The sequence below is a fragment of the Gymnoscopelus microlampas genome (assembly GCF_963454915.1).
Source record: "Gymnoscopelus microlampas genome assembly, chromosome: 1".
Taxonomy (NCBI): Eukaryota; Metazoa; Chordata; class Actinopteri; order Myctophiformes; family Myctophidae; genus Gymnoscopelus; species Gymnoscopelus microlampas.
In genome coordinates, this window is record NC_139962.1 from 50,886,431 (window position 1) to 50,904,908 (window position 18,478).

Consider the following 18,478-nt stretch of genomic DNA (forward strand, 5'->3'; position numbering starts at 1 on the left):
AAAAACCCTCAGTCCTCTATTTCCTCCTCCCTCTCTCTCTCTCTCTCTCTCCTCTCTCTTCTCTCTCTCTCTCTCTCTCTCTCTCTCTCTCTCTCTCTCTCTCTCTCTCTCTCTCTCTCTCTCTCTCTCTCTCTCTCTCTCTCTCTCTCTCTCTCTCTCTCTCTCTCTCTCTCTCTCTCTCTGTGTCACCCTCTCGCGTTTTCTTTATCTAAATCAGTGGTTCGCAATGTGGGTTCCGGGGACCCCCAGGGGTCATTGAGGTGGTTCTAGGGATCCCCAGCAAAGTTAGTTAACATAGCATCAAAATCACTAAAACCTATAAAACCTATATACATTGGCATTTTTAAATTAGCGATGTACAAACTCACAACGTGTCCCTTGCACAAAGTAATTTCTGATGAAGTAGCCTATAATATGAAAATACATATTATAGGCTACTTATCTAAATATCGAGAGGTAGGCTCTGATTCACCCCGGCCTGGCCCTCGCTCTGTGAATGAGAGGAGACGAGAGACAAAGGAGAGGGGGAGATAGGAGAGGAGAGGAGAAACAGAGGAGGGGAGGGAAAATATACCTCCCCCTGCCAACCCCTCCTCTCCTGGTAGGGGCTGGTGAGGAGAGGAGAGGAGAGCCGGGGAGGCGCGGGGTCAGGGCTCCCGGTGCTAAGCTGTGAAAGGCAAACGTTTGGCAGAGTAATTACACGGCGCACTGCTCTGGGAGTGATTAGTGATAGTGTCTGTTCAAAGTGTTTGGAGCTCCTCTCTCTCTCTCTCTCACAGCCTTTATGGGGCCACGCTTGCCTCCCCTCACCTAATGTTTAGGTTGCATTTGCATCAGGGAGAGATGAAGAGAGAGGGAGGGAGGGAGATGTGCGTGTGCGTGTGCGTGTGCGTGTGCGTGTGCGTGTGTGTGTGTGTGTGTGTGTGTGTGTGTGTGTGTGTGTGTGTGTGTGTGTGTGTGCGTGTGTGTGTGTGTGTGTGTGTGTGTGTGTGAATCTCAACACAAAGCACTCCTGGTATGTCCCATAGACTGTCAGGTGGAAACACACTAACAATTTATATTTGACATATTATATCTCTGTGTTATTGCCGGTAATTGAGGAATTCCACTTTATTTTATAAACAGTCCACACACACACACACACACACACACACACACACACACACACACACACACACACACACACACACACACACACACACACACACACACACACACACACACACACACACACACACACACACACACACACACACACACACACACACACCCACACACACCCACACCCCTTATATGTTGTTCAATATAGTCCTAGCCAGCTATCAATAATTATACCAGGATCGATGTCCAGTTTCTTGAATCCATATGGAACAGAACCCCAGATGCTATTTGAAGTCAAATAAAATAAAAACAGACACTGACACCTTTGAACTTCCTACGTTATCCTAATTTATTAAAGCATGGGTCCTCTCGCAAAAGTATGACTTAACATAGGGCTCTTCAACGTTTTTCAGGTCAAGGACCCCTTAGCTGAGAGAGAGATGAAGCAGGGACCCCCAGAACATATTGTATAACATTGTGTTGCAGATTAAACTTTTGCATAATTTCATAGACAGCTTCATAGACTTGTTTGACAACACTATCATCAGTGTATTTTCATACATTTAAAACTCTCAGACTTTGTACACTTGACCTTAGGCACTGCACTTGGTCTGCTCTTTTCCGGTCTACACCAAACCTTTTTGCCCGAAAATAGCCGATCTACAAGCTCACAATGTCCAAGCATGACGTGTAGTGAGCTTGCAGATCTGCTATTTTCTGCTAATGTTCCCCTCAGAATAATAGGGATGCGAGGGTTCAAGTGGTTAATGTAAATAAAAGAAAAGGTTCCTCTCAGACAAAGATTTAGCAACTGTAGTACCTCTGAGGACCCCCTAGGGGTCCCTGTTGAAGACCCCTGACTTATCGTATATGTGCAGATCAGGACAGGTCCGTGGATCAAAACAGCATGGTACCACTTGCTATGCATCCCATGTCTGTGATCTGCTTATAGCACTGTATAATTATAGCTATAAGCACTCACAAATACTCATGCATTATAACAATAATCATAACACATTACACATAAAGCATTTCATAATGACGTATAAGGCTGACTTATTGTGACTTATAATAACAGTGATTATGATGCATTTTAAGAGTGATTATGAAGCATTATAGAATCATTATAACGTATGAGAATTAACATGGGATGCGTATGAAGTGTCATTATAAAATGGTTCATAGTGTTTTATGATTGCACACAACCTTTACTACGTCGTCCTCAGACGAGCCCTCCATCGTCTCCTTCAGTCAACCCGGTTCTCCATACATCTGGCCAGCTCGTCCGTACTTTGCGTTCCTGCATCTTTCTTGAGTACATCCACGTATGTTAATGTGGGACGTCCACGTGACTGGTGCCCGTGTGTTGGTTAATTCCCACAGCACCAATTTGCTGGCTGGCAGCAAATACTTGATACTTTTACTTCAATACGACAATCTGAGTACTTCTTCCACCACTGGACACCGTCAACAACCAGTGATGGAGGAAGTACTCCATTTTTTTTTTCAAGTTGAAGGCCTGTATTCAAGATTTACTTGAGTTAAAGTACAAAATATTGGCATCAAAATTACCAAAAGTAAAAGTACTCATTATGGAGAATGTCCCATTTCACAAGTTTTGAAAATCAAAAGTATATATATACCAGGGCTGAAGAGGTTATGTATGTAAAAAGTATATTTGCCTTTCAATACTTTATGTATTGAAAATTGGAAATATTTCAATGTGTCCAGTTGTTAAAAACACACCTCAAAATAGAGGAGTGGTTCTCAGGGAGGGGTTCAGGGACCCCCAGGGGGTCCTTGAGGGAGCTCCAGGGGGTCCTCAGCTAAATGAGTTAATATAGCGTCAAAACCAATGTAACCACTTTGAACGTACTGTATATACATCGGCTACATACCAAGAAGAAGGCCATGGGCCGCTAAAAGCGTGGGTTATCCCCGTAACAGTTTGTAACTCAATTCAGTGATGAAATAACCTTAATATAAAGCCTTTACCTTAATAAAGGCTTTAACTTTTTCACCAGAAGAGACATTTGACGGGTCGATGCATTAGTTGTAAGACAACTAAACTAGTTGACCCACAAGCGTATTGTGAGCGATTTTCTTATTACATTTTTATAAGTTTTTGTTTTTATTTTCACCTATAATGACATGGCCAAAATAGGGTGGCCGGGTTGAAAGTGTTTGAAATAGATCTGTAAATATTGGTACGACACTGACGGGTGTGGTTTTTCCCATGCCCACCGACCCCAATAATCAACACACAGGCGCACACACGCACGCACGCACACACACACACACAAGCACACGCACACACGCACACACACACACACACACACACACACACACACACACACACACACACACACACACACACACACACACACACACACACACACACACACACAGGGGAAGAGGGACTTTAACGTAGGCTGGAGGAGTCGGGTGGCAAAGTACCAGAGAAAACAACAAACACAGCCGTTGGAGGAGAGGAGGAAATACCTCAGGGACTTTCTGGGATCGGGTAAAACACTACCTGTGGAGAACCCCCCCCCCCCCCCCACCCCACGCACACACACACAAATCTGCACCAGGTGTCAGGAATTAGGGAGAGCATCCCATACCTGGGCTTTAACCGTGTCTGGCTGAATGCCCCCCCTCTCCCCCAGGGGAGGTGATTGCCTCCAGTGGTGTAAAGTAACCAAGTACATTTACTCAAGTAGCCTACTGTACTGTTTCTCAAACTATTTCATGTCAAGGACCCCCAAAATGTATATATTTGTCTGTGGACCCCCCGTCTCAAAAGTATTTTGTGCAAGGGACATCCAGAAGCAAAGATTTGAGTTTAAAATGTTTGCTTAAAAAAAAAAAAATATATATATATATATATATATATATAAATGTATTCAAAGATTTGCAAAGCATTTCATGCTTTTTCAAAATAGCTACTAGCTCATAGCGCCCAATAGCATCACAATCATTTAAACCACTGTATCCATTTATATGTTGGCTATTCAAACATAGCAGATCTACAAGCTCAAGCTAGCTTGTACATTTGCTATTTTTGATTTTTTTTTTTCCAATCATCTTCTCTTCCACATCTTCTCTTCTGGAGGCCCCTGGCATAAAACCTTTTCAGATGGGGGTCCACACAGCCAAATGCAATTTGTGGGTCCCTGACACTGAGAAGGTCTGAGAACCAGTGTGTTATTACACAACCCAGGTGTAGTGGAAGAGAGGAAGACGAGGTATAGGAGGAGGAAGAAGAGCGGCGGGGGGCTGCATGGAAACAGCACGCAGACGGAGGGTCTGCTGATGACATTCAGTGCAATAGGCTACACGCCGTATCCCATCACAACGGCCTCTTATTCACCACTTAAACCCTATATACATCGCTGTTGTCGGACAGAAACCCCTTATCTCCATATTTGTTTCCGTAAATTAACGCCCTACTTGATCATGCTACAGCGTCACACAAAAGCATCAAAAGTAGCAGATCCACAAGCTCAAAACGCGGCGCGAAGCGACACGTTGTGAGCTTGTAGATCTGCTACTTTTGCTATTTTTGGACAGTTTTGGACATACTGTATGAGGTGACGTATACTTTGCTACACGACAACTAGCCAACATAGGCGATCTACAAGCTCACAGCGCGTTGCATCCCAGCACGTTGTTAGCTTGTAGACATCTATTTTGGCTACTTTTGAATCTTTTTAAAAAGGGACATTTCGTAAAATACATTTTGAAAATAGGGATGCCAGGGTTACTGTTGTTAAAATAGCACATCTCAATCCTTTCAATACAACTCTGATTCTGGTAAACTATCCTTTTTTTTGTAAATATGTAAATATTCAATTATGTATAAATTAGTCCGTGGAGACTATACTGTGAAGAGAAAAAATAAATGTGTCTATATATGAGAATCAGAGCTCCGTGGAGCAGTTTTTTAATGGGCTATGATAGATTTGGAATAAGGTTTACATTGTATTCTACCGAGGTTTTCAGTTAACTGCAGAGATAATTGTGAGCTGCCAATTCCCTTTGTGACGGCACACATGAAGTACGAAGCCTAATGGAGAATCCTCTGTTTGATATTAATTAAAATCACACAGGCTCTCTCATCATTAAGGCGAGGCCCACATTAAACACCCTGGCTGGCACACACGCGCAACCCTGCATTCCTACAATAACATATAAACTGCTGGCACATGCACATTGTCCTGAAACCAAAACCCCACAGCATGAAGGGTACGGTGCCACAGTAGCACCGGAGTACTTAACTACCCAGAGAGAGAGGGAGGAGGAGAGGGAGGAAGGGAGAGGGGGAAAGAGGGAGAGAGAGAGAGGGAGGGAGGGAAGGAAAGATGGAGACAGAGGGAAGGAGGGAGGAAGGGAGCGAGGGAGACTGAGGGGGGAGCGAGAGAGAGAGATGGAGGGAGCAAGCGAGAGAGGGAGAGGGAAAGAGAGAGAAAGCGGGTGAGTTGGGGAGGGGTGTGTGTGGGGGTCCATGTTGGTATTGTTGTTACCACAGATTATACATGACACAGTGAATAAAGGGGGCTGATTGTGAGACGTTTAAAAAGGTATCAAAGCCATGGGAGAGAGGAAACCCAACACCACCGTGTTCTGCTGGGACTATAAGAGAATGCGACTGGGCACGTGCGGAATGCGGAGAGGCAAGGGAGCAGAGCGGCCATCTACATTTCTAATGCCGAAGGATGTTTCCTCTGCACCGTTCCCCCCGTTCTGTGTGTTTATGAAACATGGCTGCCGGGGACTACAAAGGTAAGGCGATACGCCATCAAAGTCCTTTGGCGGACGCAAAAACAATAAGAAGAAACAGAGCAACATCGCTGCGGTGGAACGCACAACAGAACATAATACTTCTTCTCCTCTACCTCCACCCTTCCTCTGCCCCCACCCCCCCCCCCCCCCCCCACCCCACCCCCCGTCCTCCTTTAAGCAGTCTCGTTTGATTACCGAGTAGTGCCCCCCCCCCCCCCGTCGTCCAAACTCCCCGAATGGACCCCCTCTGCGCCCCCACCGGGCCAGAGGAAGGCAGGACACAACTTACCTATAGGAGGAGAAAGGGGTGGAAAGGTGACGCTGAGATGAATCCCCCTCGTTTTGGAGGAGTGGGTGGGTGGGCAACATGGGAACGGAGCAAGTGGAGTGGAGGTGTGTGTGTGTGTGTGTGTGTGTGTGTGTGTGTGTGGTGTGTGTGTGTGTGTGTGTGTGTGTGTGTGTGTGTGTGTGTAGGCGGAAGAAGGGGAGGAAAGGGGAGGAGAGGGGAGGGAGGTAAAGTGGCTGGTGTCCCGAGCGCGGTGACCGAGGCGGAGACTGCATGTCTGATGACGCCGAGGCGGCGTATCGCTTACAGTCCTCCCTCAGCACAACCACCCCCCCACACACACACACAGATACACACACCCCACCTTCACTGCCGTCCGCAAGTCTCTCCGATACCCCCACCCACCCCCCAAACTACCTCCTGCATGTCCGTCCCCACCAGCCGCAAGAGTTCACCCTCTACTTAAGGCAACAAGAGTCGGGCTCAGCATTACAAGCCTATTAAAAGATACTTTTAATTACGCCCCGCTCTCTCCCGGAGGATCACTTCCCCCTCCAGGAGGAGGACTGAACTCTCCCCTCCCACCACCCTCACATTTTGTTTTTGGCATGTGCACTTAGGAATGGCACAACTGAAGGAGGAAGAGAAGAGGGGGGGGATAAAAAAAGGAAAAGAAAAAAAACCACGTGTTGTTTTCTCCCTCCAATTAAAGGGCATGTTGACAGATTACGGCTGCCTCTGGTTTTGTGCTCCACTAATGCAATTTGGGGCGAGGTGGGGTGTGGATTCTGTATAGGAGAGGGAGAGAGGGAGGGAGAGAGAGAGAGAGAGAGAGAGAGAGAGAGAGAGAGAGAGAGAGAGAGAGAGAGAGAGAGAGAGAGAGAAAGCAAGGCAGAGAGAGACAGAGGGACATTTTTAGGGGAGGATGAGCCAAGGCTGGAGGTGGGGGACGGAGGTGGGGTGAAAAGTAAATTAGTAGGAGAGAGAGAGAGAGAGAGAGAGAGAGAGAGAGAGAGAGAGAGAGAGAGAGAGAGGTGGAACATGCACACCAAACCCTCAGGGGGGGCTCATGTGTTTACACTACCTGGGCTGTGATCTATCACCACCCCTCATCTTCCTCCATTACGCCGCACATGCATAAGCAGACCCCCAAACCGAAGCCCCCGCAACTCTCACTCGCACAATTTCAATTGGATTAAGTCGACGCAAAAATATGTAGGGCATAGCTCCCGGCTGGCTGGCTACGGGGTGTTAGCACTCCGCCACTCATTTGATTCGTACATCACCGTCTCGCTTTACCTTTATGAGAGCACTCGCCTACACCCCTTCCAGAGCTTCAAAGTAGTCATCGTCAGCCACGGGTTCTCTTTCTTCCACGTCGATGATCATTAGCCTACCGCACGGAACGGTGCCTATAGCGCCATCAAAACCAAAGCCGTGTCATTTAGCCATAGGTGTGGCAAGACGACAACGGTCATTATAAGGCGCCGCCGGGGAGGCCCTCTCAGATCACCAATCACATTATACATGCTGGCAACAATATAGCAGCCAGTGAAAGGCGTAGGGGGGCGGTGATCTTATGTACATAAACCATCTGTGATATTCACCAACAGCAACTGGCCAGTGGATCCCTTTGTCGAAAGACAAATAGGGATTTGTAAATCGCATTGTAAAATTGTAGATCTGCTATTTTCACACACAAAATGATGAGTATATATTTTTGCTTTTGCAATTTTTGACATTTGTTGAACATTTCCGCCTATAATGACATGCCCAACGTAGGGTCGCCGGGTTGAAAGTGGTCAAATGAACACTCCATATTTGACTGTGCATGACTTGTGTGCAAGCCAGTGGAGTGAAGTGAAAAGGGGGATAGGCCTGCTGCCCTACATAGGCAGCCCTCTGAAACAGCTCATATTCACCTTACTCAGGCTTTGTTATATCCAATCAATATTCATTTAGTCACCGAGCCTATTGACTCCATTCTGAAATAATATTACAGCTCATTCGTCTTGTCACAGAGTAGGGTAAGTATTATCCTTTGTAGCCTGTATGCCCCGACTACCACCCCCATTTGAAAGGGGGAGGTGTGTGTGGGGGGGATTACACCTCATGGATACAACTGTAAATATATATATATATTTTATAAGACATTGAAAAATCAATGGGTGCTTCCTGCAATCCGTCCCGCGCAAATCAATCATCATCTGCACAGCTGGCAGTGGGGAGTGAGAGTGGTGTGTGTGTGTGTGTGTGTGTGTGTGTGTGTGTGTGCGCACACGCACACGCACACACACACACACACACACACACACACACACACACACACACACACACACGCACACACGCACACACACACGCACACACACACACACACACACACACGTGAGAGAAAACAGGAGAGAAAAAGACGAAGGGGTGCAGCAGGGCGCAATCTTTGTCCTGATACCTCTCATTTTGGAATCGCTTCTCATAATAGGGTCATCATTTCATCACTTAGCCAATCCGAGGGCCCTGCCGTTCAGCCCGGTCAGATCTCTGGGAGGACAGGCCCCATGAGAGGAGGAGGAAAGGAGGCAGTGAACTATAAACACACTCTCTGTCTTTCTTTCTTGCTCTCTATCTCTCTCTCACACACTCCGTCTCTCCATACGTCTTCATTCACGTGGACAGAGGAAGAAAAGCGATCTGAAAAGAGAAAATATCCTGTATCTTGGGAGCTATAACGTACATCAGCTCACATTTCCGTACACTTTGTGTGTTTGTTTGACATCTAAGATCTTAGAGAACGATAAGATTTTGTGTGCGTATGGTATGCCTGTGTATAGCAATGAGTGTGATAGTTGTTACCTAAAATATTAAGTGTCAATATGTCATGAATATAGCAACAGGAAGTGTCTTTAAAAAACTGCAAGGAGTTCTTCAATTTGAAAAAAGATACTTGGTGGCAGTTTATTTCCAAATGTCAGCCTGTGCCTTTTTTTGTATTTACTTATTTTAATATATTTATAAATGTATTTTGTCTTCTTACACTAACACATTTATAAAGAACATAAAGTAGGCTAATACATGGAACATTATAGACTACTGTACATGCCACAATATACAGTATGTGTCTGGGACTAATCAACAGCCAACAGCACTTCACCCACAAACTTCTTGTCATATAAGCAGATTTCCAGTCAAATGGACAAATACATTTTAAAAGACAAGTATTTAAATCTCAATTTTAATACATGAGCAAAACTTGGCAACAAAAAAAATACAGTTTTACAAAACTAAATGTTTGCATAATTGCGATCATTTAAAATGTATTCCATATCCTTTCAGAAAACATAAAGAAGAAAATAAAATTAAAAAAAGAAAGAAAGACTTAAATAGAGCTGTTTAAATCACCTCATAATAGCCAATTATGGCTGTGGAACAGCAGTTGTTTAGTCCAATGGCGTAGCACACATTAGTTTAATCATTTAATATAGGAAAAAAATGCAAGGTCAAAAATAAATTACATCCATTATTTGCCGCAGATCTCCCCAAAGCATTTGGAGCGAAACTGTTTTGAATTTCAATTGGCTTCCAAGTGGCAAAAGCCCTCAGCTAATACATCAAAGAAAAAAATTGGTGTCAACTAATCGGTTTAGGACACAGATTTAGAATGGGTAAAATCCTATGAATACTTCAAGCATTCTCTGTACAGCCTGGTGAATACACAGGCAGGCAGGGGCTTTTTAAAAGCACTACAGCTGACCTTGTGCACACACACACACACACACACACACACACACACACACACACACACACACACACACACACACACACACACACACACACACACACACACACACACACACACACACACACACACACACAGAAAGAAAACCTGTCAGCTCCTTGACATTAACCAACTTTAACTCTATCCAACCTCTTTGAACGCGAGGCGCAATTAGTGCGCCACGACGCGTAATGCTGTCCAATAATAGCCCCCTATATCCAAATTAGATTAACGCCTAGTGCCCGCAGGCATTTTAAGTGCGATGCATCATCTTTCATAAGATATACTACTCGTTCAATGCCACTGCAGCTCTTTCATGGGTGTGTGTGTGTGTGTGAGTGTATAGGCTATGTGTGTGTGCGTTTTTTCATGCCTCAAATGCCGGTTTGTCACGTCGGACCCCGTTTACAGGAAGAGACTTTGCTGAAATGTCAAGCTTTTTTTCCACGGTACAAAAAGCGCAAATAAGCGAAACTATACTCACCTATGTCCTTTGTTAATGTGCTGTTGAAGTGGCAGCGCCGGTTATTTAACAGAGCTTTACTCTTCCTTTACTTCAGAGAGCAACTCTTATCAAAGGAATTAAGCAGTCAAACAATGGAGGGAGAGAGAGGGCCTATCAACAGTGACACCGTTTCAAGACACTCTCTCTCTCTCTCTCTCTCTCTCTCTCTCTCTCTCTCTCTCTCCCCCCCCCGCCCCCTCAAATCTCATCTGCAGCTCATGTAGTCTTAACAGTCACTCTTCACTGTGTCTTTAATGGTAAAATATTGTTATATAAGTTGTATAAATATTGTAATATATGTTCCAAGAATCCAAAAGATCACATAGCTCTTGCTATATCAAAATGTGGAAAAGGTAGCTTATACGTTTTGTTTTAAATCTAGTTTGCAGATTTAGCATATAATAAAAATGTATAATAATCAGTGTAGTCACCCAATGTAGGCTACTGTATGGAAACCCCCTGGTTTAACAATAACATTATACATTGTTATTATATTTCGTCAGTACCTGCTGTGTTGTTACAGAAAATATCAATTGACTTGTTAGCACCTGCACTAGTCTGTTATTAGTAGGAAGTGTGATGATATTACAATACATTTTGTCTATCTACACTGCAGGATCTGATTAAAAAAAGTAGGCGTTTACAGCAGTGTTCTCAATCAATGGTCCGGGGACCACCAGTGGTCCTTGAGGGGGTTCCGGGTGGTCCCCAACTTAATTTACAAGACGTCTACACAATTAGAGCATGTAGAAGAATTGTTATTTTGATCAACGTTTGCCTGTTATCTCTCCTATTGGAACCACATCAATGCAGCATGGAATTGTGGACAAAATCTCATCCAATGACAACAAAATATTCTAAGATTTGGGTTCTGAGAGTCTAAATCTCATCAAATGGTGGTCCATAGTGGCTCAAATGCCGAATAAATAATGGACCTTGATACACTGAAAAGGGTTGAAAACCACTGGTTTACAGTATCATTATTGGACTACTGTACTCTAGCTTTGTGCATCTATTCTTCTTTGCATGTGTTTTTTTTAAAGTGTGCATTGGCTGACAGTCACTACCAGCGTCATCACTCTTTGCTCTGGAGAGCTTTTCAGAGCGTAACGACACGTGACACTGGAGAGAGCGTGTGTACACACACTCTTTAGCAGCGCCTACAGCGATCCCTTTCGGTTCATCTGAGATTTGAACTAGAAAAAGCCACACAATCACCACAATTTATATGGCCCTAAAGATATTTGAATTATGTCGAGTAAAACCAATTTATAAAAAAATATTGAACAATATGATATTGATATTTTATTTATTATTTGTTACATTGGTACAGTTCATTTATATTTCTTATTCCCCAATGATTATTACTTATTATTATATGAGTATTATTGTTTATATTATTACTGTTTTACCATTATTATATTATTACTGTTATTAGGTTATTCGTATATTAATATTATTACAGATTTTTGATGGTGGCAGTTTATTTGTGTGGTTTTAGTAGGCTAGCAGGTGCCTTACAGCTTTTGAATAGAGAAAAGGGGGAATATAATGGCCGGTAAGCGTGCAATATTAAATAAATCTCAGCCATTCCATATTTCAGAGAAGAAAGGTATCGGCTGGGATCAAATGAGATTACATCCACTGGTCGTGGTGGATTTGGAGTAGTTCATATGGTACTAATCTGCCCTGGGCTCCGGGCTTTAGGACTTTCAACGAGCTTTATTACCAGGATATATTGCAAGAAGGAATATAGCCTAAACAATTATTAGCCGTCACCACTGTAAATATAGCTCAAGGGAGGCAACACAAAAAATATTTCTGTAAATCTATTATAAATGCCGATTAAGAATAGTTTGTATACATACGATATTTAATCAGCTTGAAGGAGAAGTCCGTGATGTAGGCTATAGCCTATTTACGGCTATTTGCGCCATCTTTACTTTTACTTTTTTTGTAAGTTTTGCCATATCTTACCGATGAATGACAAATGCGTCTGGTTGTTAGAAAGTCGACGTGTTGTAGTCTACAATAGTAATCCATTTGAAACGTAGGCTATCGCCCTTTATAGCCTCCGTCCATTTACGCGCAGATCACGGAGAATCAAGTCGGTTTTGACGCACATATTCAAAATGACATTTATTTTTTCTTTCTCATATAGACGAAATAAGCGCTGGGGGAAGAATAGAACAGCGGCAAAAAGAACGCGGATAGCCTTTTCCCTTTCTTTCTTTTCATAATCTGGCAGCAGAGCCGTTCCTGGCTGTCAGACACCGAGCCATTTGTTATTGATGAAGTGTGAAAGAACTGAAGGCTTCGTATTTAGAGGAGAGGGGGAAAAAAGGGAAAAAAGGAGAAGAAAGTTGGAGCCGATCTACAGACTCTCTCGCATCATGATATGGCCATGCATCCAGGGGGCTGCATGGCGCACTTGAGACTTAACTGTTATGGGAGGAAAAAATAGAGAGAAATAGCGGGAGGAGATGGATAGTTACTCAAAAAGAGAGAGAGAGAGCAGGGAGGGAGGGGGAAATGGGGTGAATAAGAAGAAGCATGGGGGGAAGAGGGGGGGGTGGAGAGAGAGAGAGAGAGAGAGAGAGAGAGAGAGAATGGATTTGGGTAGGGCTGCGCGGTTGCCCATCCAGTAGTGTTGCCATGTCGGCTTATTATAAGCGACTTTGGGCTTCTTTTTCTGTAAAGTTGCTTGTAAAAATTGGTAGGCCTAGTTGGTGGTTGCGTTTTTTGGGGGGCTTGTTTCTGAAGTTGCTTGTTTTTGGCTTGTTGTGTAATGTTGTTTAAACCAGTGGTTCCTACCCCCAAATTATGCACAGACCCCCATACATATTTTGTGCCAGGGACGGGACCCTGGAACAATTTGTGTTCTTAAAATGTGTCGAAAATATTCCACATTTTTCACAAGATTTTTTTGAAAATAGCAGATCACAACGCGTCGCATCGCGACGCTTTGTGAGCTTGTTAAAGTACCTGATTAATAAAGATTCAAATTGCTCATGTGGCTTTTTGGGGCTTGTTTTCCTAGACCTGGTTGCTTATTTCTCTCACAAAACCTGGCAACACTGTTGCCCAAGCTTAAGCTCGCCTTTTTCTTTCTGGATGACTAACACCCCGATAGGAGGAGCGTTGCGCCGCGTAGTAGTAGGCGTCAGAATCCTCAATTTCCAACTTTGCATCTTGTGGCAGGACATTTTCTCAAGCAAAGCCCCCCCATCCGAACGAACGAACGAAAAAAAAAAAAAAAACTGAAAAAAAAAAACGTGTGCACCACAGCACATGAGAGCAGCCAGCGAGGGCGCAACTCACTCAGATAAGGGTTGGAGCGACAGAAAAACCAACGACAGCAATTTCACAACGCGCAGCAGAGGGTTTGTTGCTGGGGCTGGCATCAGCGACCAAAAAATCCGACATCCAAAAGTCCTATATGTAGACGATTCATTTATCATTTCACTTTTTTTGATTGACCGCTGTCATTCAGCAGGAGGAGGTGGAGGAGGGTGGGGGGGACACGGGACAGACAGACAGGCTGGTCTGTTGATGCGAGGGGACTCTATGAGGGACGACGCATGAGAGAGGGGGGAAAATAAGGGGAAAAGTGCGCAAGTATACTAAGGCGTATACTTTCCTGTGGCTTCAGCCAGCACCATGGCGTATCCTCCTCAGGGCTACTTGTACCAGCCGTCCGCCTCCCTGGCTCTGTACTCGTGTCCGGCGTACGGTGCCGCCAGCGTCCTGTCGGGACCCCGCACGGAGCTGGAGCTCGGCAGGTCCTCGTCCGGGTCCGCCTTCGCTCCGTACGCTGGATCTACCGCGTTCAGCAGCGCCTCTCCGCCCGGCTACAACTCGCATCTGCCGGCGTACAGCGCGGCAGACGCCGCGGCCGCCGCTGCCACATTCTCTTCGTACGTGGTGAGTAGCCTATATACTCAATACGCAGAATGTCCCATTTCACAAGTTTTAAAATGTATTAAAATCATTTGAAAATAGCCGATCTACAAGCTCACAGTGCCTTGCTATGAGAGGCATTGTGAGCTTGTAGATCTGCTATTTTCAAATGGCCGAAGTGTATAGGCTACAACTTGAAATGTATGACTTTAGTTAACAATGTGTGAAAACCGGTCGGAGATTAATTGCTCTGATTATAGGAATATCCACAACTCGGTGCTCGCTTGGGATGTGTGTGCGCTTTATGGGAGAGAAGACGATTTGTGTTGCGTTCAATTTCATTACCATTGTTGACGTTGCCGTCACGAAAATGTACTGTAAACACATCTAATTGGTCTGATTGGTGTCGTGTTGTGCTTTTGTAAAATACAATAATTATTATGGGGAATATAATGTCGTGGCAAAAATATGTGTTTATCTTTCACAAGTGCTGCATCATACTGGGTGACTTAATTTTGACTTAATTTAGGTCACTTGTTTTTTTTGTGTCGTTTTTAGTGGTGCTTGATGAAAAGTTTCTCCTTCACTTTTTTTAATAGGCAAAGAGAAGCTTTTGGTTGAACTTGCAATAGGATTCGTAAATCTAGGAATCTGGAAAAGAACAAATAATGACAACACAAAAAAATAATGAAGCTTACCAGCTAAGTAGCTGTAGGCCTGTTTAACTTACTCAAAAGATGACCCTAGACAAACATGGTAGGCCTATATTTGATCAATTTCTATGGGAGCATAATTGAGGCCAGAACTCAAAACTATGCGTGATGTGATCGATTGAATTGCCATTATTATAATAGCTGATACCTGCATGTTGACGTCTGATAAATTAAACCAAAAAATAACTAAGGACTCTCCTGGAAATTATATTAAATCGAGTTCACACAAACTTTATGAAGGCGAAGTTCAAACTTGTTGGCTACTGCTGCAGAAAGAAGGGGGAAAAAGTCACTATGTATTTGTGTAGCCTATATGTGTGAGAGTGTGTGTACCGTACGTGTGCGTGCGCGCGTGTACGTGAGTGTGCGTGCACCTCTGCGCTGTGTTAAACTCTTTTAAAGCTCTTTGAATATATAGGCGCATTTCCTCCGTAAATGGATTAATAGGCCAATAATAATAATAAATAATTGTAGGCCTACTAAAACGGTTATATTTGTACAGAGTCTTTCCATTGCTCAAGGACTCTTAAATAGCTAAATAATATATATTATTTTATAATGGCCGACGTCAATATAAACATCAGGAGAATCAGCATAAATAAGTAGCCTACACTTATTTATGCTGATTTTCCTGGTGTCAATTATTGTATGCCCCCCTCCCTCCCCACCCTATAGGGGGAGAGGGGGGGGGGGGGGGGGGGGGCATACAATAATTGACAACATTTAGACGCGTGTGATGACCGGTGCATATGTTGTGTGTTTCCAGAGCTCTCCTTATGACCAGGGCATGGCCGGGTCAATAGGCTACCACCCGTACGCCGCTCCCCTGGGCTCCTACCCGTACGGCGACCCGGCCTACCGCAAGAACGCGACGCGGGACGCCACGGCCACCCTGAAGGCCTGGCTCGGCGAGCACCGCAAGAACCCCTACCCGACCAAGGGCGAGAAGATCATGCTGGCCATCATCACCAAGATGACCCTCACCCAGGTGTCCACCTGGTTCGCCAACGCCCGCAGGAGGCTCAAGAAGGAGAACAAGATGACGTGGACGCCGCGGAACCGCAGCGAGGACGAGGAGGAGGACGAGAACATCGACCTGGAGAAGAACGACGACGACGAGCCCGTCAGCAAGCCGACGGACAAGGGAGAGTCGACCGACACGGAGTCAGGTCGGTGCAAGCAGTCAGTGTGAGAGGAGAAGGAGGGGGGGCGAGTGGGTGGAGGGGGGGGGGGGGGGGGGATCATCAATTTTTCATCGCAGTCGTTTCCACTCTGGGCGCAAAATTGATTGCTGGTTAATGGTGGTATATTATTTATAATGGGACAATTGCTTTAAATAATAATCACCTTGAACTCCCCTCATTTGACTTCTCGGAGGGGCTGAAATTGCTGGTGACGCACAGTGTTTAGTAGTCAATTCATCTTTAGTCCGCATAATAAGGATACAGCTGGTGTATTGCGCTGAGTATTCATTCGGCTAATGATAATTATTGCCATTATATGATCATTAATAATATCCCCCGGTTTTTGCACCGGTTGTGTGAGCCGAGGAGGGCCTATTGTTGAATGCTTATTACCATAGCTATTATTATGATAATGTCCAATATAGCCTCGAATGTATCTGTATAGCATTCAAATAGTCAACATATGCCCCGGCCTCTTTTGTGCCACATTATATGCATTTGAAAGTAGCCGATCTACAAGCTCACAACATGAGACGCTTGTGAGCTTGTAGATCTGCTATTTTCAAAAACTCTTGCAATAAAATGAGGAATATTTGGAATATCTTTTTTTGAAACATTCTAACATATTATTTTAGTATTAACTATAATAATATCCCCCTCTTTCTTTTTTTTTCTTCTCCAGACCATAAATTGCTAAACCCAGGGGAAATGTGTGACAGATTTAAAGAGGACGGTCATCATGGCAGCAAAGACACGGATCCTCTTCTAAGCGACTCGGAATTAAAAGAGCAGGACGATCAGCGGACAGACTTGCTGCCAGAGTCTGCTAATAAAGCCACCATCACGGCGGCGGGGGGCCGCGGTGGGGGGGGCGACGACAAGCCGTCGGACCCGAACCACAATCATTTGCCGGTGGTGACCAGCAGCAGCAACAATAACAACAACGTGACAGTGTCAGTGATCCACTCGCCGCCGTCGTCTGCGGCCCCTCCTAAACCCAAACTGTGGTCTCTGGCGGAGATCGCCACGTCCTCGGACAGGTGCAAGGGGGGCAGCAGTGACCCCCAGGCCCAGATCGCCGCCGGGGACGCGGTGTTGTTGGGGCCGATAATCGGCCCCAACAACGCCGCGTCCCCGGCGGCGCGGTCCTCGCCTCATCATCATCATCATCATCATCAGAACAGCACGGTTCTATCGAGGCCTCTGTATTACACGTCTCCGTTCTATCCCGGCTCCTACACGAACTATGGGGGCTTTGGACACCTGCACAGTAACCACCATCACCACCACCACGGTACCACCGGACCACCGCCGGGGTCCACCAGCAGCAGCACCACGGCACATTTCAATGGATTAAACCAGACTGTGTTAAGTAGAGCAGAGGCTCTGCTGGTAAGAGAGAGCCAGAAAGTCAGAGGAGGGCAAACGCAGGTAGATCTTTGTAAAGACTCCCCATTTGAACTAAAGAAAGGTATGTCAAACATTTAATATACCTGGTTGTTATTTTGTTTTCTTTCTTTCTTTCCTCCACGCAGCCTTTTATTTATTTTTTATTTTTTTGTGGTTGGTTTAAGAAAAAACAAAACAATGATAAAGCAAAAACAATTCTGAGAACAGTTATTTTCTGAGTACATGCTAATCTTTCAAATTTTTAGTTTCAGAATGGTTAATCCTAAAAAAAAAAAAAAAAAACATGTAACATGAATGGTCTTAAATCGCTGCAGCCGCCTGAGTCTATTTGTATTAAAGACTAACATGTATATTTAATGTAGCATTTTTGTATTTAAGAAAAAAATGGAAAATACACTATCTTTGAAGTAAATTATGAAGAAAAAAAATACACTTGTGCAGCCAATTATTCTTGGAGTGCAGTTGTTGTTTTGCATGTTTTTTGATGTGTCAAAAAGTGCTTCCTGGCCCACGAAATGAATCGACAGGAAATATTTGTGGATTGGATTTTTGCACCATGACAGCTGTATCAATGGCAATTTTCTTTTCTAAAAGCTTGCGGGCGTTGGGGAAGCATTGACATACTTGAGAGAGGCTAGGCCAACAACACAGAGAGGGGGAAAAGGTCGTTGGAGACTTGAAAGGCATAACAAAACAAAAAGGGGAAAAAAATCCATCTTGCTTCACTCAGACATGTACCGACCTTTTGGACAATAAAATACGCAGACAGTAATTTTCTGGTATATTTTAAGTTAGTAGCCAGGCAGCCATACCCTTTCACTG

General features: G+C 44.5%; 1 protein-coding gene across 1 annotated transcript; it reads left to right on the plus strand.

Moving 5' to 3' along the window:
• Window positions 1–13,990: 13,990 nt before the first annotated feature.
• Window positions 13,991–18,070, plus strand: irx5a (iroquois homeobox 5a). Its single transcript, XM_084067388.1, has 3 exons — window positions 13,991–14,373; window positions 15,829–16,231; window positions 16,929–18,070. The coding sequence occupies exons 1-3, from the start codon at window positions 14,110–14,112 to the stop codon at window positions 17,732–17,734; spliced, it is 1,473 nt and encodes a 490-aa protein (XP_083923514.1). The 5' UTR covers window positions 13,991–14,109; the 3' UTR covers window positions 17,735–18,070.
• Window positions 18,071–18,478: the final 408 nt, after the last annotated feature.